The sequence below is a fragment of the Lepidochelys kempii genome, chromosome 5 (assembly GCF_965140265.1).
Source record: "Lepidochelys kempii isolate rLepKem1 chromosome 5, rLepKem1.hap2, whole genome shotgun sequence".
Lineage (NCBI taxonomy): Eukaryota > Metazoa > Chordata > Testudines > Cheloniidae > Lepidochelys > Lepidochelys kempii.
The window spans coordinates 42,808,150-42,830,937 of record NC_133260.1 but is presented as its reverse complement, the minus strand read 5'-3'; the positions used below and the strand labels follow the sequence as shown (position 1 = coordinate 42,830,937).

General features: G+C 40.5%; 1 protein-coding gene across 12 annotated transcripts in view; it reads right to left on the bottom strand.

Annotated features, from left to right (window-relative positions):
• Positions 1–22,788, bottom strand: part of ERBIN (erbb2 interacting protein) — a 224,729-nt gene that overhangs the window by 13,632 nt on the left and 188,309 nt on the right. For 9 of the 12 annotated variants that reach the window (XM_073344084.1, XM_073344087.1, XM_073344085.1 and 6 more), the window contains 5 exons: positions 20,809–20,923; positions 18,219–18,399; positions 15,722–17,258; positions 2,978–3,121; positions 1,987–2,118 (listed from right to left, as the gene is read on the bottom strand). In XM_073344084.1, coding sequence (XP_073200185.1) covers positions 1,987–2,118; positions 2,978–3,121; positions 15,722–17,258; positions 18,219–18,399; positions 20,809–20,923 — 2,109 coding nt within the window. Of the gene's footprint in view, positions 1–1,986; positions 2,119–2,591; positions 2,680–2,977; positions 3,122–15,721; positions 17,259–18,218; positions 18,400–20,808; positions 20,924–22,788 lie in introns of those variants that run through there. The other 3 variants (XR_012158901.1, XR_012158902.1, XM_073344092.1) reach the window with 3 other exon arrangements.

Here is a 22,788-nt window from a genome sequence, read left to right as displayed (position 1 = left end):
CGGTTTAACCAGATTCGAGAGATACAGGAGAAACAAAGGACATAACTGGACCTAAAAAAGCAATACCTTACTTGAAGAGTGCAGGAAAAGAGGGAGTAAAATGAGGTTTTGAGCTCAGGTGAACTGAGACTCCAGAGTCTGAGGTGTCTGTTATAAGATAGGCCTACCTAACACCATAAGTGAGACAGGTATGCAAGCAGACCTTGATTGTGTTACAAACTTTTTGTTTGTTTGTTTTGTTCCTACTTTAAGATTAAACAATACTTTGTTTTGAAAAGGCTGTTTGGGTTGCTTTGTTATCCACTTTGGAAAGGAAGTCTTGCTGGTGCCAATCTTAGTTGGCCTGCAGAAAAATCACAATTGGCACACACAAAGTGCTGTAGCTGGAGACCCGGTCTAAAAGTGAAAGACTCACAGGATTCCACCCCAAGACAGGTTAAGGTAGAGGCCTAACACCGGAAGGGTGCACTAATCAGACTCCTGGGAGGTACAGAATGAAGGTGCAGCTAGACCTGTAACTGTGACGGTTACATAAGCATTTTTCAAATAAAACGACATCTTAAGGCAGTAAACAGTTTCTCAGACTGTAACTAAAAAGAGATAACCTTGTAATTGACATCTGGGAAAAAAATCAAGTATTCAATTATTTTGTAACTTCTAACTACTTGATGTAATATTTTTGTCTGTATAATTTAGGATAAGTAGAAGGTTTAACTGGTTTTTTTTTTGTTTTGTTTTTTACAACGGTATGTTTTGTGATTTATCTATCTTATTAACCAAATTCCATACTACACAGAATGAACCCTTGTTTGCTGATCAAGGGTTTGTTGGAAGTCACCGCAGTTCTAGGATAAGATGTTCTCCCCTGTTCTGGCCCCTTTATACTGCATAAAAGGGCTGGAGTAGAATAAAGGGGCCACACAAGTCCCATATCTAGTTGGAGGAGGATTTCCCCCATAAAGATGCCCACAAATGCTTTGGCTTAGGGAGTGGTGCTGGAGGCAAGGCTGTAGGGGCATGTCAGAGTCACAGCCACACTGAGGTGATTCTGGGCAGTGCTACGACTCATACGACAGCCCAGGAAGCTGTTATAACTTTGGCTCTCCGGGGCTCTTTACGATGTAGTGGAAATGTCTCAAGTTCCCAGAGTAATCCAGAAACGGAAGGGTGCAAAGATGGCTTAAAGCTCCCTTAGGGTATATGTCTATACTATCCACCAGATTGGTGGCAGCGATCGATCCAGTGGGGGTTGATTTATTGCATCTAATCTAGACGTGATAAATCGACCCCCGAACGCTCTCCCGTCAACTCTTCTACTCCATTGGCGCAAGCGGAGTCGACGGGGGAGCAGCAGCAGTCGACTCACCGCAGTGAAGACACCGCGGGTGAGTAGATCTAAGTACATCAACTTCAGCTACATTATTCACGTAGCTGAAGTTGCGTAACTTAGATCGATCCTCTCCCCAGTGTAGACCAGGCCTAAGTACTTCATCCCCAGCTGCAAATTCTGTACTGTGCCTCAAAGAGGAATACAGAATTTCACTCTCTGGTGTCTGCAGTTTATTAACCCAATTTTACCATGATATAAAAATAAATGCTGACATGTTTTTAAAAAAGTTTATTCTGCTTTGTTTACTGTTCTGAAATTGTCTGCCACATGCAGAATTCTGCATGCAACATGCAGACCCTCTGTTATTGGGAAACCTATTATTAAAAACCTTCCCTATTAACTTTCCCTGACCAGAAGAAAATAAAACAAACAACAAATCACTCAGTTGTCCCAATGAGATGATTTCTTATTTCAAGAATGATCTTTTAATGCCATATGATTTATCATTTCACCACAAATACATGGATGAAAATCAAATAACGTTTTAGATTTAAAAACAAATTACCAATTTTAAGTGCTAACTACTCCACCATGTTTCAGATATACATTTTTGCAAAGGATAACTTATCCAAATATGATATCATATTACTCAGTACCTGTGCAGCTATTTTCTTCATGCTGTCTGGAGGAACATCTTTGAGATTAAGTGTGCTAGATGAGTAGTTCTGCTGTCCTGAAATGAATACATCCTCTTGGCATGGCTCTCCTGAGGTGGATGTCTGGGGATGCTTTAAACAGCACAGAAATAAGTAAGCAAATATTTCTTCAAATCATCAAAATGACTCAATATTTCTTAAAATATTAGAAAAAATTGCTCAATTTTTACATTTATTTTTGCTTGTAAGGATGCTAATCATATCATCTGAGTTTGCATGCAGAACTTAATCCTATTAATCAAGTCTGAGAGATCCATAAAATTTAACCCCAACTTTCAAAAAAAAAAAAATTACAACTGTTCAAGTTCTTAAAGCCACATAACACAGATGGTTCACAAGAAAGGTGAACAAATGTCCATGGCTGCTATGCATGGACTTACAGAATTAAAACAAATCTCTCGTTGACTTAATTCTGGTAGATTTAAACACCAGATCTTCATTCAGGTTGTTCAGTCTTGAAACTACCTTCATCTTTCTTTCCAACCTACATATCAACTTAATTTGCTTGATTGCCTCCAGACATCTTTAAATAAGGTTTACTTTACCAAATATTGAAAATAAATGGGTAAACCCCAACTCGGGTCTCTTCAGACCTGGATCAAATTCAGAATAAAAGGATCATCATCTACAGATCTGGTTACAGAGGAGGACAAAACAGAAAATAATCTTAGATCGCATGCGGAAGCCAATTAGAAAAACAATTTGTTTTGTAAGTTGTAATGCCTTGTAAAGAAGGTAGAGCATATGAACGCAAGGCAATTTAAATGTTTGGGTTCAGTGCCCAGGAATTCATAACACAAGTTTAAACTATTTTTATAATTATGACTGTGCTTTCCACGTATAAAAGGACAAAACTAATTATTGATTTAAAGACATTTCATGTTTCCTTTTTCCCCTCTATATATTGCAATAGCCTACTGTAGGTACTCACACGAACAATGTGCACACCAGAACCTCTTCTGTCTGCAACACTCAAGGCAACACTACTCTGGCTGCCATGCAGATCCCTAGAGCTGCCATAGTGAAAGCTGCTAACTGCAGCATAATTGGAATTAAAGGACCTAGACAGCATGCTCTGAATAAAGAGGGGACAGATTTAACATAGAGATTAGTGCAGCATGCATAAACCACAGGACATGTTATACACAGACTTATACAGACATATATTCCATATCATGCAAAAATAAATACCATGCAATTATATTAGCTGTGGCATCGTGAAGTACAAAAAACCTCAGTGACACTCTATTTACATTTATTTACGATAAATCAACATGCAACCTAACATAGTACACATACAAAATTACATGTTCATAAGGCCATTCAGATGTATATGTGCTCAGGAAAACAATATAGATGTTTAACTCATCTAAATTGTCATACCTTAATTATTTCCAACATATCCAATAGGTATGTTGGTGGAAAGGAAAAACTGACAGCCAAGATGCACTTGTGCTGAAATTATTTCATTCTCAGCAGAGCCATTATTTTGTCTCAACAGTTTTCAAGATTATTTGTCCAACAATGAAAATTTTTTCAGCCACAGACATTTTGTTTGTTTTTTCTACCAACACAAAAGTAACACGAAATAAATAACATGCACTCAGACAAATTTACTGAGCAGAGATTTACCTAGCAGGGAATGTAAGTTCAAGAAAACTTGGAGGCTTTTTTTTTTTTTTTTTAAAGCTACAGTACCTTGCAACATTGACCTCTGTAGTACTGGCAATGGTTTAAAAAAAAAGCAGCAAGAGCATTACCGCCTTGCCCCCACGAAGTTTTGTCTTGCCAAAACAAATGAAAGAACAGGAATATCCAAAATAAAGAAGGGGAAAGTCCCAAAATTAACCAAACTGACAAATGAACTAGACACCTATTTAAACACTGACACTGAATCCTTTGCGTGACAATATTTGTGTACAAAAAATTACATTCATAATGTTAAGGATACGCCACAAAACATCAAAAGCCAGGAAGTGCATTTTTGTTTGTTTCTATGAAATTCCTGTGTGATTGTTTTCAGTTAAAAAAGGTCTCACAAAAAGTTCCAAACTTATAATTGGACTATAAAATACTATAACCACTGTGGGTTATAACCACTTTTTTTGTTTGTTTGTTTTTAAATGCACATACAATACTGATTTTTGGAATGCATACTAGTCACCAGAGACTACACTACTAGGAGCATTCCCACTACATTACACTTGTGGGATGCTCCATCCAACGCCACTGACCACTGGGAACCTACTAAATCAGCAATGCCCATTGGGACTACATGGTGGTTCTTACAGCACCAACTGTTTGGAACCCAGGACATAAGAGGCTGTACAGTCCCCAGCTGTCTCACTTTGTTTTGCTAAGCCTGGGAATACAATGCCAAAGGAAAGGGGAAGATGGGTGAGCAGCGTGAGATGGGTGAGAATCTGCTAAGGCAACTTTAAGAAAACCACAGTTACCTTTCTTCAAATAACCTCTATCATTTAAGGTGGTCTCAACATATTCCCATTTGTGGGACTCTAGCAAAGCATTCCAACCCCCAGGAAAGAGTCCTAATTAAACAAGGATTGCAGTATTACCCTTCCAAAGTGGGCATGAGATCTAAATGACAAATAAAATAAAAAATAGTGCTGTGTAAACATGTGGGCAAAAGTCCAGGTGGCAGCCTTGAAGATTTCTATCACGGAAACATTACAGATGCAGGCCACTGATGTTGTCTGAGCTAATGAAAAAAGCATTAAGACTTTGAGGTACTGACCCCATAGTTAAAACATACACGTGCCAAAAAATGACCTAATTGACATCATTCTGCTCCCATTCTGACTAACAAATCATAGTAAATGCTAACAAAAGATTAAGAACACCTTGAACAGTTGAATTAAGCAAAGAAGGTATTTACACATTATTTCTTTGGGGGAAAGCAGAGGAATGAGTTAAAAAGAGGAGGTTTTTCAACTGATTTTTATGGTCACCAGGAAGCTAAAGGAAATCTGCCAATGTAGCCATGAGCACCCTCTGAATAGAAACCTATGATCCACTCCTGTGCTCATGGATCCATGGCAACATTTTGTTCTCTCTCTACAAGAGCATCAGGTCTCCTGGTGGAGATACGCCAGACCCTCCAAAACTATGTTTCTTCTTCCTCTTCACCATCTCCTCCACTGAACACAGTGTACTGTCTCACAATTCAAATAGATTTGTTTCAGTTAAATACTTAAAATGGGAACTTGCAACAAGATAAATACAGAAACACTACTCTGACATGATGTAAAGTACATTTAAGTAATCCATATCCTTAAAGACAATTTGGTGAAAAAGATTAAAGGCTTTTAAAACAGAATAAAGCTCAATCTGTGCAAGAAGCTAAAAAAAAAACAAAACAAAACAAAAAAAAACGAAACACACCCGGGGCATGGATGAGCAAATATTTCTTGGCAGCTTATATATAAACACTTTGTGACCACTAGAGAGCAGCTTTACATTATAAGGAAAAAGGAATGGCTTCTATGGGTAAAGTAACTGATTTTTTGTGATGTGTTGTCCAAATGTTCCACTTCTGGTTCACATGTAACACCAGAATCTTTCTGAGTAGCAGTGTCTGTTGCGGCCTGTGTGCCTTCCCAGCACTCCTTAGCCAAGGGCATAAAGGATTTGGCAGCTGCATCAAATCTCCAGCTCCTTTATTTACGCCAAATATAATTTAGCAAGGATTCCCCAATAGCAGGAAAGGAGGGCAGGTCATGGAAAACATGTACCTAACACATCTTGAAAAGCCAGAATTACTGTAGAAACGTCTTTCTTCAAGTGATTGTCCACATGTATTCCACTCCAGATTACTCAAGTGATAACTTGCATGGAGACAGCAAGCACTACTAGAGTTTACTGGAAAAAAGACTGCATGACAAAGCAGGCTTCAGACAGGGAGATCTACACTAGGGAATAGTGCTGGGCGAAGGTGTGAACTGAACTCCAGGTAGCTGCTCAGCAAATCTCTAAGACTGGGACACCTTGCAGGAAAACTGCAGAGGTTGCCTGAGTTCTGGCGGAATGGGTCCAAATGAGTCACCACATAGTTTGTCTTAATACGATCTGAGACCCATTTTGAAAGTATTTGGCTGAAGATAGGTTGACCCTTCATTCTGTCAGCAAATGCTAGGAACAATCTGGACACAACAAAGCCTTTTAAGAGCCCTCCTAGACAGTAGGAAGAGACATGACAATGTTGAAGGTGCGGCTCAACGTTTAGTTGGCAGCAAGTGGAGTACCCAGGGGTCGGTCCTGGGGCCAGTTTTGTTCAACATCTTCATTAATGATCTGGATGATGGGATGGATTGCACCCTCAGCAAGTTCGCATATGACACTAAGCTGGAGGGAGAGGTAGATATGCTGGAGGATAGGGATAGGGTCCAGAGTGACCTAGACAAATTGGAGGATTGGGCCAAAAGAAATCTGATGAGGTTCTACACGGACAAGGGCAGAGTCCTGCACTTAAGACGGAAGAATCCCATGGACCGCTACAGGCTGGGGACCAATTGGCTAAGCAGCAGTTCCACAGAAAAGGACCTGGGGATTTCAGTGGATGAGAAGCTGGACATGAGTCAGCAGTGTGCCCTTGTTGCCAAGAAGGCTAACAGCACAGTGGGCTGCATTAGTGGGAGCACTGCCAGCAGACCGAGGGAAATGATTCTTCCCCTCTATTCAGCAATGGTGAGGCCGCATCTGGAGTACTGAGTCCAGTTTTGGGCCCCCCACTACAGAAAGGATGTGGACAAACTGGAGATAGTCCAGCAGAGGGCAACAAACATGATTAGGGGGCTGGAGCACGTGACTTATCAGGAGAAGCCGAGGGAACTGGGCTTATTTAGTCTGCAGAAGAGAAGAGTGAGGAGGGATTTGATAGCTGCTTTCAACTACCTGAAGGGGGGTTCCCAAAGAGGATGGAGCTTGGCTGTTCTCAGTGGTGGCAGATGACAGAACAAGGAGCAATGGTCTCAAGTTGCAGTAGGGGAGGTCTATGTTGGATATTAGGAAACACTATTTCAACTGGAGAGTGGTGAAGCACTGGAATGGGTTACCTAAGGAGGTGGTGGAATCTCCTTCCTCCGTGGTTTTTAAGGCCTGGCTTGACAAAGCCCTGGCTGGGATGATTTAGTTCGGGTTGGTCCTGCTTTGAGCAGGCGGTTGGACTAGATGACCACCTGAGGTGTCTTCCAACCCTAACCTTCCATGATTCAGCTCTCCCTGGGTGGTGTGAGATTTGGGAAAGAAGACAAGTAAATGGATCATTTGGTTAAGATGAAAATCAAACCACTTTGGGTAAAAACTTTAGATGAGATTTTTAAAAAGTTACTTTGTCTTTGTGGAATACTGTATAAGGTGGACCCACCATACGGGCCTGAATCTCTTCAGGCTGAGGTTATGGCCATAGGAAGGAGGTCTTCATAGAAAAGTGGTATAAGGAACAGGTTGCCGTAGGCTCTAAAAGAGGTTCCATCAAAGCTGTGAAGACAACGCACAGGTCCCAAGAGGGCGGCATCTTTCTAACTGGTGGGAAACTATGGAGGATACCTTTGACAAGACACTATCGGATAACAGAAGGTGTGGCCTTCCATCAAAGGATCATGGGCAGAGATGGCTGCCAAATGTACTTGACAGAACAGATGGAAGGGTCCAAATGCTTTTAGATGAGGAAACAGTCCAGGATGGCAGTCACTGGTGCTTCCAAAGAAGTGAAATTATTCTCCAGCACCCAGATAGATAATCTCTTCTATTCAACAGCATAGGTCAGTCTGGTGGAATCTTTTCTGCTGCAAATCAGGATGTTTTGAAATGCTATACAGCAGCCATCAGCCATGCTGTGAGATGGAGAGGTGCTAAGTTCAGGTGAAGGACTTTTCTACCTGGTTGTGTATTATCTCAGGGTGTGTTTCAGGGAGCATGATCAGGAGCCATGACAACAGGTTTATGAGGTCTGAGAACCAAAAGTGCCTGGGCCATGCTGGGGCTATCCTTATTACCAGAGCCCCAGCTTATCTGATCTTCCCAGGGAATCTCTGTATCAGAGGAATTGGGGAATAGGCATACATTAGTGCCGGTGACCACACAATCAGAAATGCATCTGAAGGGGAGCTGGGACTGGCTCCTCCCCTGGAACAAGGGGAATCTGAGGCACTTCTTTTACTGGTCATATGGCAAACCGGCCCAAAACTGGAAGCCCACAGGTGCAAAAAGAGGTCTCACAGCATGGAGTCCTTGCGTGATCATTCATGGCTGAGTACTGACGACTGAGTTGGTCTGCGAAGCTGTTTTGTAGACCAGAATGATGTAATGCTACTGATGTGACATGGTGACTGATACATAGTGACTGATACACCATTCTCAAAGGTGGTTTGGTTCCTGGCACAACCGTGATAGTGAAAGCATTCCTGTGGTCGATACAGTACGTTGCTGTGGTGTTGTCAATGAGCATCTGTACTGTGGCATCTCAAAGAAATGGGAAGAAGGCTATGCATGTCAGCTGAATGGCTCTCAGTTCCAGGATGTTTATGTGAAGCCTGGCCTCTTGGGTGGAATGGAAGCCTTGGATCTGAAGCGGCCCCGATGAGCTCTCCATCCTACTGAAGATTCATGTCACTAGTTATGCTGGGAAGAGATGGAGAAGGGCACCGTGCTGCACACATGTAGAGGGTCCTTCCACCAATCGATCAAGGAGAGGACTTCCTGGAGAAATGTGAATAGCATGTCTCAGTGGTATCTGCCTGGTTGATACACTAATCTCAAGAACCCTTGTATGGAACATAGGTGAAATCTGGCAAACTGTACTGCACAGATGCGTGAAACCCTGGGACCAATGAGTTTCAGATTGTCAGGTGAGACTGAAGCTATCTGACCTGAGAATTAGAATGATAAGAAATCTGTCCTGTGGGCAGGCAGGCCTTCACCAGTGAGGAGTTCAACACTGCTCCTTATGAAGTCTACAGTCTGACTTGACTCTGAGGGCCAACGTGGCAAAAAGAGCCAGGACTGCTCAGATGGAGTTAAACTGAGGTGACTGACCTCAGATCAGTCAGTCATTGAGGTAAGCATAGATCTGAATTCCTTCTCTTCTCAGATGTGCAACCATGACTACCAGACATTTGATGAAGACCCTGTGCCACATGGAGGGCAAAGGGAAGCACTCTGTACTGGTAGTGAGACTTTTCCCCCAAGAAACCGGAGATATTTCTTGTGGGGCAGGAGTGTTGCAATATGAAAGTGTGTGTCTTGTAAGACGAGCGTTGTGAACCAGTCTTGAGAATCCAGTAGTGATTATGGATGCTAGGGTCACCATCCTGAACTTGTTGAGTTGTTTGTGTTCCAGGATAGGGTACCATCCCCCTTTCTTCTCTGGGACCAGGAAATATATATATATAAAAACAACCAACCACCACCCTGCCTTGGAATTCCAAGGGCAGTACACCTGCTATGAGGGAGTCCATTTCCCTCCTGAGCAATATCTTGTGAGAAGGGTCCCAGATGGAAGGGACTAGAATGGGATGGAATATCCCTTCTCCACATTCCCCAGGGTCCACTGATCCAGACCATATGATTCCATGTCTCCTGAAACAAACTTAAACAATTCCCAAAGGTGAGAAAATTTGTCTCTGCAAGACGCTTAACCCCACCATCAAACCTACTATTATGAGGTTGATGGAAGGTGTGTAATGGAGGAGGAACAGGCTTTTAATTAATAGTAGCTAAATACACCTAGAATGGCTACAGTTTAGTTTAGTCAAGTCAAATTTTGGGATTATATCTCCTCATCTGGAACCTCTTCCTCCAAGGCTTGGAAGATCTCTGCTGACTGTAAATAATATTAGGATGGTTGCCTCTGCATCTGACAGAGTTGAGACTTGTACAGTTTCTTTCTGGGAACCAGAGCATACATGCCCAGGGAGCACAAAGTCGCTCTTGAATCCTTCAGTGTGTGAAGAACCCCATCAGTTGCAGATTCCTCAAAGGGACTACAACCAGGAGGCCCTGTGCATTATTACTGCTGTAGCAATACCACAGGCCACCATATGAGAAGTGTCAAGAGAGACCTGTAATGTGATCCATGCAACCAGCTGTCCTTCCTGCACTAGGGATTTTTATCTGTTGCAAATTGAGATATGTGATCCCAAGTCAGGAAGTCTCATTTAGCGAGGAGTGCTTGGTAAGTGGCAGTGAACTTTGTAGGTGATTGAACAATATGACTTCTGACCAAAGAGGTAAGCTTTTTTTTTTTTTTAAGGGGGCTTTTTCCTGGGAGTCGCTTTAGGTTCATCCTGTTTCTTGGACCTCTCTTGGACCTCTGGTGTTGAATAGTTATAGAAATATTCAAAACTTTTGATGGGGACCTGATAGGGCAGGTCTGCTTTCTTTTAGATGTAGGTGTTTCTGAGGCAGGAGTCTGCCAAAGTCTTCTGGCTGGTTCCAAGTGCCATCATTTAATAGCACTGCCAATTTAGCAGGGGCCAATAAGTGCAGGCTGTCAAGAAGTTTGTGTGATTACTCTTGCAGTATATTGACCAGAATTTCCAGGGTGTTCACCATTCTCCTGAGGAGTTACTGGAAAATCTATTGATTGTCAGATTGAATTAGAACTGAGGTCGGCTTTCGTCTGGCAAAGAGGAGGAGATTTTTGGCTTCTGTTTCCTGTAAGTCCTCCTACTCCCTCTCTGCATTAGGAGGCAGCTGACTGGGGTGGCTTTCTTGCGGTCCCAAAAGAGAGGGTGACCTTGCCTTCATCTCCTGAGGGGCTGTTGGAATCCTGAGAGTAGAGTGCCCAAAAGGACCACAAATGCATGGGATTCTGGAAAGGGGGATAAGGCAAGGTTAAGTATCATGCAGGGTACAGCTCAAAGACATCTCCATAGTCTCTCTTGTGGGAGTGGTCTCTGATTGTCCTTTCACACAGGCTAGGGTCATATCGTTCTGGGGTGTGTTGCCTATCACCTAATCCTCTGAGGCCAAGGAGGAGAAGGAATACATCCCCTCCACAGGTGGAGCATCTCTCTCATGTGCTTGAGAGGGACGAGGCAGCTCCTGTCATTGCAGTGCAAGGTTCGCAACCTGTGACGATAGTTTCTTAGTAGAAGACAGCAATAGAGACTCAGGCTGATCTGAAACTGCCAAGTCTCCCAGTACTGGTGAAGCATGTAGGTACCATGAAGAAGAGGGGGGAAGGCTGGCTGGTATTGTCAAATGTGGACTCGAAGCAATCAGTGCTGAGATTTTCAGTACCAAAGGCAGCATCTAGGTCAGAACACTTTCTGGTGCCAGGCGGTCCGAAGAGCACTCCTGCACTGCTGACTTCAGTGCTGAGTGTTTTGATCCAATCACAGGACTATCAATGACTCCTGGAGAGTTTGCTCAGACTGGTCAGTGGTCGCTCAGTGGCGAGGCATCAGCAGAACCTGATCTGGGTCTTGAATTGCCTCCTAGGCTGTATTGGCTCAGGACGAGAGAGCGAGCAAACAGTGCTCCTTATGTCTTCTCTCTTCAGAGGACCTGGGTGAGGTTTTGGCCAACTCCAGGATAGAGGAATGGGATTGCTTTATAACCTTAGATACGGCACATCGGGGTGCATGTAGGACACAGATGTGGCTGCAATGCACAATGCTACACACACAAAAAATTCCAGTCTTGTGTGGATGGGATGCATGCACTCCAGACGTGGAATACACTTGAAGAGACTTTCTTCCACTTACAAAAAAAGTAACGTAGTGTAGTGAACAATCGAACAATTTTTATTGAATTTTCAAGTCTCTATATTAAGATCTATTTTCAAAAAGGTCTTAGCTATCATTTTTCCTCTCATTGCATAGTTTCAGGTTGCTCAATTATGATAGGAGCATATCCCTTACGTGATTTAAATTGGCTTACAATATTCATTGCTATGTTGAAGTTAGTCATTAATCTTATTTGCTAGACTTCAGGATTTCATTTGATCCCTTATGAAAACTGCTGCTTGAAATGATTTCCCCTTTACATCACCAGGCGAAAATGTCCAAGAGTGTCACAAAACAAGAATTAGCTTCTCTGGTTTTGATTTATAGGCAGCCTTTGATGTTTTAGAATTTTAAAAGATTGTTCTTGTATAAGTTTAGAAACTATGGAACTTATAACTTTACAAAAATAATTTATGAAAACTTTTACTAAAAATCCCTAAATAGAAATAATAAGTATGTTATATAAACCCCTGAAAGTCAGGTAATGCAAAGCAAAGGTGAACAGTGATCTTAACCATACTACTATGTAAAAGTACAGGCACCAATGTATGAATTAAAGATGGAGATATTATTCTTAAATTTGTTTTTCCGGATTTTTTTTTTGTTCATTTGGTAACCGTTACAATGCTTAAACACAGCAGATTCTTTTAATCTGTTAATTTCCTCTGTTGTGAAATGTTTGTTAAAGAATATGTATTTGTGATCTTCTAAATTAACAATACAGTTTCTTTCCCCAGCATACATCCCAGAGGTCTAGAATACAGTATGGAATAACTTCCTACAGAATTAAAAGCCCATTTTGAGTTATAAACAGAAGCACACCTGAAACTACCAACTTCTGATTTATGGGACTCCCATAATTTAAGTGACCTGAAAAACAAAAAACTTAACAACAACAACAAAAAGGTACGGAAACTGTAATGCTATTTCCTAAATGCCTTAAACAGAAGGGGACAGAGAAACATGCAGCAAATAACTGATTTTCACATTCCTCACTATTGTATTGGCCAGCCGTCTCTCGAAGCCAGCCAAGAGAAGCACATCTGTGGCTCTTTTGACATTCATGGCATGGTTTTGAGATGTTTATCATGTACCAAAACAATATAAAAATAAATGCTACCTATAAAAGCACACTCACAGAGAAAGAGGAAGTGTCTCACACAACCACATACATCTCCGCACTGTGCTCAGACTGCTGAATGAAAAACCACTGTAAAAACTAATAGCATTATTTATAAAAACAAAGCCACCCTCTTAAATCTTAAAGAAAAAATAAACCTAGCGGTTCCAACAAACTAAACTAGACTGGTGGAAGGGAAGGATAAGAATTAAGGAGACAGCATTTATTACACAATACCATTCCAATAGGAAAAAAAGTAAGGGGTTATTAAACACATGGAGGGAAAGGATGAGCTGTGAGGGCAGCAGATTTCACACTCTGGTTCTTACACTACCCTTATCACCTACTATCTGGTGTCGTTCAGTAATGTAGTAGGTGCCCTGCCTAACATTTGTAAAGTCACAAACTGACATAGTTCCCTCCGGTACTTCATTCACTGAAGCGCAAGCACTCTGAGGTCTGGTTTGTTTGGACCATCAGTACTATAGGTTTTGGCAGAAAAAAGTCTCTGTTGCCCAGACACTACTGGCAGAGCTCGTCCCATTCTCTCATCTTATCCCCAGGGGGAGAATGGTGCATAAAGTGTAGTATTTTGTTTAGGTAGGGTTGTTTTTGTTCTTTATGTCTACGCTTCTATGTATTTATACAAGAGAAGGCGAGGTTGAAGACGTGCACATTACACTGGGAGTGGAAAGTGGTGAGGTCTGTGATGGTTAGGGCCCTACCAAATTCACAGCCATGAAAAATGCATCACAGACCGTGAAATCTGGTCTTTTGTGTGCCTTTATCCTATACTATACAGATTTCATTGAAGGAGACCAGCGTTTCTCAAACTGGGGGTCCTGACCCAAAATGGAGTTGCAGGGGGTTCGCAAGGTTATTCTAGCGGAGTAATGATAAGTGATGGATTAGCTACTGGGCCAATGGGGTCTGTGCCCAGGGGCACCAGCCAATTGAGGGGCCCCCACGCCATACTCTGCCTCCCTGGTGCTGCTGCTGTTGAGTGGGGTTGGGGCAGGGGGGCTTGCTCTGCTCCACCTGCCTGGCGCTCCTGCCAGGGAGTGGGGCAAGTCTCCATACCCTGACCCTGCTCCCCAGCAGGAGCACAGGCGGTGAGGGATGGGGGTGATTGCAGGCATAAGGAGTGGGGCAGGCCCCCCACTTGCTCTGGCCCAGAGCCCCAGAAAAGCGTAATCCGCCACTGGTCACAGTTTTGCCACCCTTACTTCTGCGCTGCCTTCAGAGGTGGGTGATTGGAAAGCAGCAGCTGTTGGCCAGGTGCCCAGCTCTGAAGGCAGCATCCTGCCAGCAGCAGCACAGAAGTAAGGGTGGCAATACCATACAATTACAACACCGTGAAATTTCAGATTTAGATGGCTGAAATAATGAAATTTATTATTTTAAAAATCCTATGACTGTGAAATTGACCAAAATGGACTGAGTCTGGTAGGGCCGTAGTGATGGTCCTTAGTTTCTGTGGGTACTCAAGGATCCACCACAATAAAAGCACTATTGTGAGATCCTTAAAATGTACATGATATCAGAGCTCACGTACCTACCCAGATAAGGCTTGAATCAGAGTTTACAACTTATTCCTACAAGGAGGGAATTATAATAGTTAAGATTCTTGGTCATGAGGGCTAATGTTGCTGTTTTGATATTATCACATAAAAAGAAGATTACAGCCTGAAAAAAATTGTGCAGATTCAGAAAAACACTTTTGTTCCACATCCATTGAAAAGTCATGCTTGAATATGATGCCAAGATTTTTAACCTTGCTTATCATCTTCAAATATATCCCCTTAACAAGCAGGGACATTGAGGTGAGGAAAATATTAACATGATCATCGCTACCCACCAGAAAGACTTCATCTTCTTGAGGGTAAGGATAAAGCAGCTTGGTGCATCTGACTGACAATGTCATCCAAGGCAACATGTTTTCAAGGACAAGTAGTGTGTATCATCAGCAGTGCAATGACACACTCCCCTATATTTAGAAAATATTTTCCTAAGAGGCTTTGTATATACATTGGGCAACATGGATGACTATGTTCCTAAAAGATGCTATCCTCACCGCATATATTTTGGTGATGACATAATTGTTCAACAATGCTAATCAACTCTTATCTTCCGGGTATAGCAAAGCAGCTGCAGAAATATCAGCCACTGTCTCTTTGCCCCCAATGGTCAGTCATATCAAAAATCTGCTGGGATCTACTACATGATCAGGATGACTAAGTGCCTTATCTCAGAGCATTAAAAGATCATTCAAGACTCCAACAAACGAACTCCAAAAGACTAAATTCCAGATTAATATCTACGTAGTATGGCTTTGGTGCTCAGATGCAACTGAAACTACAAAGCCATTAACTTTTCAATCACCTTGCAAAATATGTTATATTTTAATATAATTTTTTAAAACTACACTACAATAAAAAACACTTACCTGAGCCTCTAAGGGCTGGCTCTATAGTCCAGCAAGGCTCCCGCGTGGAAGCAATGATGTTACGTAATGGTTCATTCTAAGGTAGTTTAACTGAACCAACAAGTATGATGTGGGAAAATAAGTTTTTTTCCTTTTTTCGGGAAGGGTACGTTTATAATCCGTTATCTGAATATTTCTCAGAGACATTCAACAAATTTACAATTACCTATATTTTTTGAAAAAAATGTTCACAGGTCCCATTTAAAAAATTTCAGAGCACATTTTCATTACAAAGTGAAAAATTAATCAAAATACAGATTACATAGCTTTTTTTATAATACAGGAAGACAGAAAGATGAACAATAATTAACAATTTTTTACCTTTTCTAACTTTTTAGCTTCAATGTGTCGCAGCACCTGTTCCCGCCAGTCATGAGGGACTTTGCTTTTTCCTGGAGGGTCTAACAAAGAATGCTCAGAATTAACCCTTGGGTTTGGTCTTTTTGTGGGACTAGTCCGTGAATAATTAAAGTCACTGACTGACATAGTTCTTTCTGGTATTTCATTCACTGAAGGGCGAGCACTCTGAGGTCTAGGTACATTTGGACCATCAATGCTGTATGTTCTTGCAGAAAGAGGCCTCGGTTGCCCAGACATTATTGGTGGAGCTCTTCCCATTGAATGCAAATCTCTGTATGTTAAGTAGTCCCCTTCAGGAACCTGGGCACGCCTTGAGGGTCCAGTATCACCAACATTTATGGAAGCTGTAGAGGATATGCTGCTCTGTCTCTGAAGAGTATTTCTGGTTGCTCCAGGAACAAGTCTATCATTCGGTGGAATAGCCCACATTTCTAAATGTCTTCCACCCATCCTTTGATGCATGTTATATGCAGCATTGGCTCGAACATTGTTATGATTGGAGAAATTCATGTTGGCAGAATGTTTTACGTAATTAGAACTTTCTGTGCTGTCTGACCTAGATAGGCGCTGAGGTGGTAAGCTCCCTTGTTCTATTTGGGCATTTTGTTTTGGGGACCACAAGGTGTCTTTGGCTGTTGTACTGCTGCTATATTGGATATTATACTGAGGTGCACTGAAAATCTGCGCACCACTTGCCACTGGTCTAACTACATTAGCACCTTCAGGATTGTGATTTGAATCAAACTTGAACAATGTTTTTGTACAAGATACTAAATCAGAAGACGATGATGATCCAGGAAATACCTGCAAAGGCTGGTCATATAGAAGAGTAGCAGACTTGCTTCGGACAATGTTTTTTCCATCTGGACCAGCAGATGCAGATTTTGCCACTGAGTTTGGCACTTGGGATCCACTGTCATTAACAATATCAAAAATTTTTAGAGCACCAGTGTCCATGTTGGTGATACTGTGAGATTTCACCACAGGGCCACTTCGCTGTGGGGACAGGTCTTCAGTGCTCTTTGAAATACATACATCCACAGAAGAATCAGTGTCAACTGTAATGCTTCTCTTTAATTCAGTCTTCCTTGGAGATCGCAGAGCTTTCTCAGAATGTCCATTCACTTTATTTATAGAACAGAGGTTAGAATACTGATTTCTATTTTCGAAGAGCTCAGTTTCTTCTTTCATGTTATAGTTTAAGCAGCCCGTTACCGACACTATTTCCTGTGTCTTTAATCTTTCCATAACACTTGGTTGCATTGCATCTTCACTAGTCAGTTTGTTGATGTTCATGTTAATTTGGTCTAATTTGTGAGATTCCTCAGTAGCTGTGTTTAGGTCAACACCTTTTTCTGTTAGAGCTAATCTCTCTTCAATCCTTAATTCATATTCAGGCAAATTTGTAACTTTCTCTTGCGCATTGATTTCTTCTTCTACTGTGATGTTTAATTCACCTCCATTTTGCAAGAGGCTATTAAAATTTTCATCTTCTTGCCTGAAAAAAAAAAAAGATAGTTCTTTGAGAAAACCGAAGAGGCTGCCAATAGCATTGATCTATTTTTAAGTATTGGTTCAGCTAAGTTGTGTATTATCATGCAGAAGTCCCACACAATGGATGCATGATGAGACAAAAGACCAATTGCTGACCTAATTTATAATGTTATATTCCTATTAGGAAAAATATTCTGTACTAAAGGCCTAATCCTGCAAGTCTTACTCGCATGACAAGTTGCACTGAAATTAATGGACAATCCATGTAAAAAAGAACTCTTGAATTAGCAACGGGTTGTAAAATCAGCCCTAATTTCAGAATTCCACTTGAAAGTTTAGAGTTAATATTTCAATATTGTACTTATGTCATTTTTGTTGCAATAAATAATTAAAATTGTATTTCTGACTGGATACTTCTAAAGATAAGATCAACATGAGAAAAAAATGCTTTCATTTTAGTTTGTTATATCATATTTTAATTACTAAACTATAGACTGCTAGCCATTAAACACAGATTATAATATTTAAGGAAAGCTAACCACTTTTTGCAACCTGTGTCGTTAAAATATTTGCTCTCCAACATCCTCTGAATAATCGTAAATGATATGATGAAGTTTTCTGTAGAGATAGTAGAAAAATAAAAGTTCAAAAGGATCCAATCACTGTACCTTAAGAAGATGGGAACAGTTTCTTGACTATTACAATTTGCTGGGGTGCTTTTTTGTTTTTTTAAATAAAGAAAAATAAGTTATTTTGTGGTATACTTCAAGATAAAAGTACTATTTTGTTATTTAAAATTATATTAGAACACAAACATATTTAAATTAATTATTTAATGAACAATAATCAAGGTGTCAGGCTGGACTATAACAACAATTTTGTACTAAAAGATAAACAAGTTTCTCTATTGCAGTTGCTCAGGTATCCTTGCTGTTATAGCCTTGCTATAAACTGTTTCACAAACCTGATTTTGGAAATAGCAGCACTATGTGTTTCTTTGTCCGGAGAGCACACTGAAATGTCATTACTACTGTCAGTATGTAGAGAAACTGAATCTGACATTCGAGAAGGAGAGGAACAATTGCTGTTATTGTGATTGCTGTTGTGGGTGGCTTCATCTGATAAGGAATCTGCATCTTTATTATCTGAAACAAAGTTTGTCAGTTTAGTCATGTACATACTGAACTTTTATAAAGTCAACAAATAAATAACGTGTAATGCACATTACTAGAAAAAGAAAGTATTCATACACTGTAACACTATCAATAATAATAATAATAATAATAATAAACATTAATAAATTGCCATTGCAAAGTTCAGTTTTGCTTCATATAATTTGATGGGATTTCTGTTTTTGTCAGCAATGGTTCCTGTTTTTTAAGGAACAGCTGGCTAAGTGCAGCCAGTACTTGTCTATTACTGAAATTCAACTTGTTACTCTTTGTGAGTTTTATTGGCCAGGTACCAATGTTACATTATATAATCTTTTCCAAAGGCCATCAATCAAATTATGTTTCACATGTTTGTTTTTAGACACCCCCTTCAAGTGCTTTTATATTACACAAACCTTATTAGCTTTTTTTTTCCAAGTAAAGTGTTCAGCTCCATGTGACAGAAAAATGGTAATGCAGCAGTACACAAAGTTGCTACTTGCTAACCTTACCATATAATTCCATTTATTTGAATCCAGTGTGTCCCTCATGTAGCCCAATGTTAATCATCTGCTAATAACTTCTCAATAGCCTTCATCACTGACTGTGATTAGTCAGGTTTTTTTTAAATAGACAAATACTTTAAATTATGTCCCACAATGGTTTTAATACAATCTAGAGTTTTAATAAAATCAATGAAGTTTTTTTTCGATTCTTTAATAAAAGTACGAAGTATTAAGCAAACATCAGCATTACTCCCTTCATTCCCCAAATTTCTGTATCAGTGAAACTGCAGCTCAAAATAAAAGGAGTACTTGTGGCACCTTAGAGACTAACAAATTTATTTGAGCATAAGCTTTCGTGAGCTATAGCTCACTTCATCAGATGCATGCATAAAATAGCAGTTCAGTTTATCTGAATGCCAGGTTATCTGAAAGTTTTGTATGTCCCCTAGTCATCTGGATAAACAGGAATGTACTGTATATAGTTATAACACAATTAGACAAAATATTCTGGAAGAAAATGAATCTTTGAAAAACCTTTCGATGTGCTCTAAATACTGTCATGTTCTGAAGAGTAAGTTTTATAAATATAGCAAGAGACGATCAACAATGTTTTTATGCCTAACTATAATCCAGAAACAGAACTCTGTAGTACTTTCATGAAGACCTAAGTAAGGCACGTATTCTTGCACACATTTGTTCTTGCCTAACCTATGCATACAAATACCTGATGAGCAAGTACCAATCATTTATGTGCATGGCCTACTAGGCACTAAAATAGTTTTGTGCATGAGCAAGTCAGGTTTTGTACACATAAATTAGACAGGCAAATGTACATATACAATTTACCTTGCCTAACTTTAAAAATCTGGCTCCAAGAGACTAACTCAGGCACCAATAGGAATTAACTTGCCCACCTGGCCTCTGGCTCCTGGGACAAAAAGAGCTTTTGGCTCATTTTATTAACCAGATATCAGATGCCAGAGAAGGCTTTGTTAACTGTCAAGATCATCTCCCTTTCTCACACTTCTTCTGCATGTGAGTGAATGAATGTTATGTGGGTCTAAAGCAGGGCAAAGCCCTACAGATCCATACGGTCTCATTGACCCTCATCCCTTTATATAGGGCGTCCAGAGTGCTTCTTGCTCTGAAAGGAACTGGACTGGGCAACATAGGAGAATATATAAAATGGGCAAAGAGCCATCGCTTTCCTAACCTTTAAAATTTTGTGTCCCAAATATCTGGACTAGCCCTTACTCTTCTGACAAAATGGTTGCCCTGGCTAGAACAATTATCTTCCAGAGAACCAATTCTGGTTCTTCTAACAATTTTAGTAATACGAAGTTTCCTCCTGAAAGAAAGAGTGAACAAAGTGGCTTTGGACTTATGAGCACCAGTCTGGTATGGCAAAGAGGCACCTGGCAAATTTCATTTTTCTGCAGTTTAACTTTCCATTTATTCCACAAAAATAGAACATTTATAGGCTTGGCAGGATTCAGTTTAAATTGGTAGTCATCAGTAAAGGTTGATTTTACCTGACACACAGACATCAAAGGAAAAAAAAATCCATTGATAGCTACCAGGGAGTGCAGCTTCCCCCACATTTTGCGCCCACAGGGACCCTGTATCCCAGCCATGTAGAGAGCGCTCTGAAGCCCTGCTGACACGGTTCTATGACAACATAGGGTGCCCCCTGCTGCAAAATTGTGAATTTTTTTTTTAAATCTATAAAAATTGGGGTGGGGTGGAGGGTTAAAAATAAATCACTATTAACTACCAAATTTACAAAAAAATAAAAATCAAATTCTGCCATACCTAGGTATTTACTCAATAACAAGAAATGAACAATCCTCAGAACCATATGACAGTACTCTTGATTTTGTATGTTTTGTTATCTAACCTTTTTTATTATTGCTAAGTGCTACAACTTTTGGTTGGTTAATGGAAGTTTCTATCAGCGGTGGGCGCATTTCTGCCATTTTCATCTCTTCATCAGAGGAAAGTTCTTCTGACTCCTGCCAAAGGAAAAACAAACAGCTTTTATGCTGTAGATCTGTAGTGGGTTGCTTAAAAAGTTAAGTGAATGCTATAAAAAGTGCCACCCTATAGAAAGCCCAGATATTACAAACAACACTAATGAATGCTTATATCAATTAAGTTTCCAGGTTGGCACCCAAAAACACAGGTATTCAAAATCATAAGTGACTTTGGAAAATCTAAAACAGCAGCTCTAGCAGAACAAAGTGTGGTAAGGAAAGCCGATAGGTAGGCTGCAGGGGCTCAACCTCCTACCTGAGAGTGCCCTCCACTTTGTGATCTAGTTAATCCTGAGGCAAAAAGTGATGCTATTTTGGAATCACTTTCAGGAACAGAAACTAGCTAAGTCCTTGGATATTTTGCAGAATTTCAGAGTTTGATAGCTTAGTCTCTCCCCTTTTTCTGGGCACTTCTATTAATAATCTAAATTAAAGTGCAGAATAGCAGTAAACTGAAATCAGATTTATATTCAGAGGGCAGGTATTTGCTAGGAAGTTTGAGTTCTGAATCTAGGTTTTAAGGCTGAATACACAAGGGAAAATGTTTTCTGCTTCTTTTGGTCAGGGTTCAGTCTGAGAAGCTGAAAATTCAACCTCTTTCTGAGGTGAAGAGATGGAACAGGAGGAGAGTAGGGTGAGATGATCAGAAGGTAATATATGTTTTTCCTTGTGTGTTGTTTGGCTACCTCCTTCTCTAGCCTCTCACTGAACAGCTTGATTGATGCCGGTAAACTTTGAGGGGGCAATATCAGTTGCACAAGCATCCACTTTCCAGAGATACATCCAAATAAACATTTTTAAAGTGACATTTGAAACTAAGGGACTTATAGGAGAACATTTAACTTTACCCAGGGAGATTAAACAAATAGAGTTCCAGCTTGACTCGTTTTGTGCAAGGCAGATGTCAGCTTGTCTTTTATTTAATCACACCAAGCTAAAAGAGCTCTGGTGAAGGTATTACAGACCATAGCAGTTTGCCAAGATGCAGCTGAGCATAATACTTTGAGTCACTTCTTTATTTTGCTATCAGTTTGCTCTTTAAGAAAAAAATCTCATTCCATGACACAGATGGTTCTTTTAGGGGAGTCTGTTTCCTCTTAAAAATACTGCAAAATCCTTCTAGTAGGGAAACTGGAAACTGAAACCTGCAAGTTTAACGTTTTTTGACACAGATTTCTTCCTGCTAGGAGTTTCAGGAAATTTCATCTGCAGGACTTCTGGTAGGAGCTACAGATGGCTCTTCTTCCATGATGCAGACTGACTGACAACTCTATTCCATAGTGCCTTTGGCTACAGTAAGGAAGGACACAGCCTTATTGTGAGGACCAGCAAACACAATTTAGCCTCCCAAAAACAGAAATGTGTTTCAGTGTAACTGGGATAGTCACTCACTCTAACCATCTCTATCACTCTCCCCATGATTTTAATGCAGCAGATAAAACAGTTACTGACCTGTACTAGAATTGTTATTCTTTGAGATACAATTGCAGATGTGTAATTCTACTCCTGTGTGCACATGCCCAGTATACCAAAGCCAAAGAACTTTGCTTAGCAGTACCCATCAGGGAGGTGCTTGCTCCCTGTGCCCTTGAATAGCCAGGGGAGGGGCTAAGGGCAGTGCCACCCCAACCCCTTTCAGTTCCTTTGCACTGAACATGAAGAGTAGAGACACCAATACAGAGGGGATGGAGGGTGGATCATGGAATATGTCTGCACCCACATCTTGAAGATCAGTTACAGTATAGGTAAATAACCATTTTTCCTTCGAGTGGTTACAGACGTGTTCCCCTCAGGTAACACATGCAGTACTCTTAGGAGATAAGGCTCGGAATCTACTTAAACAA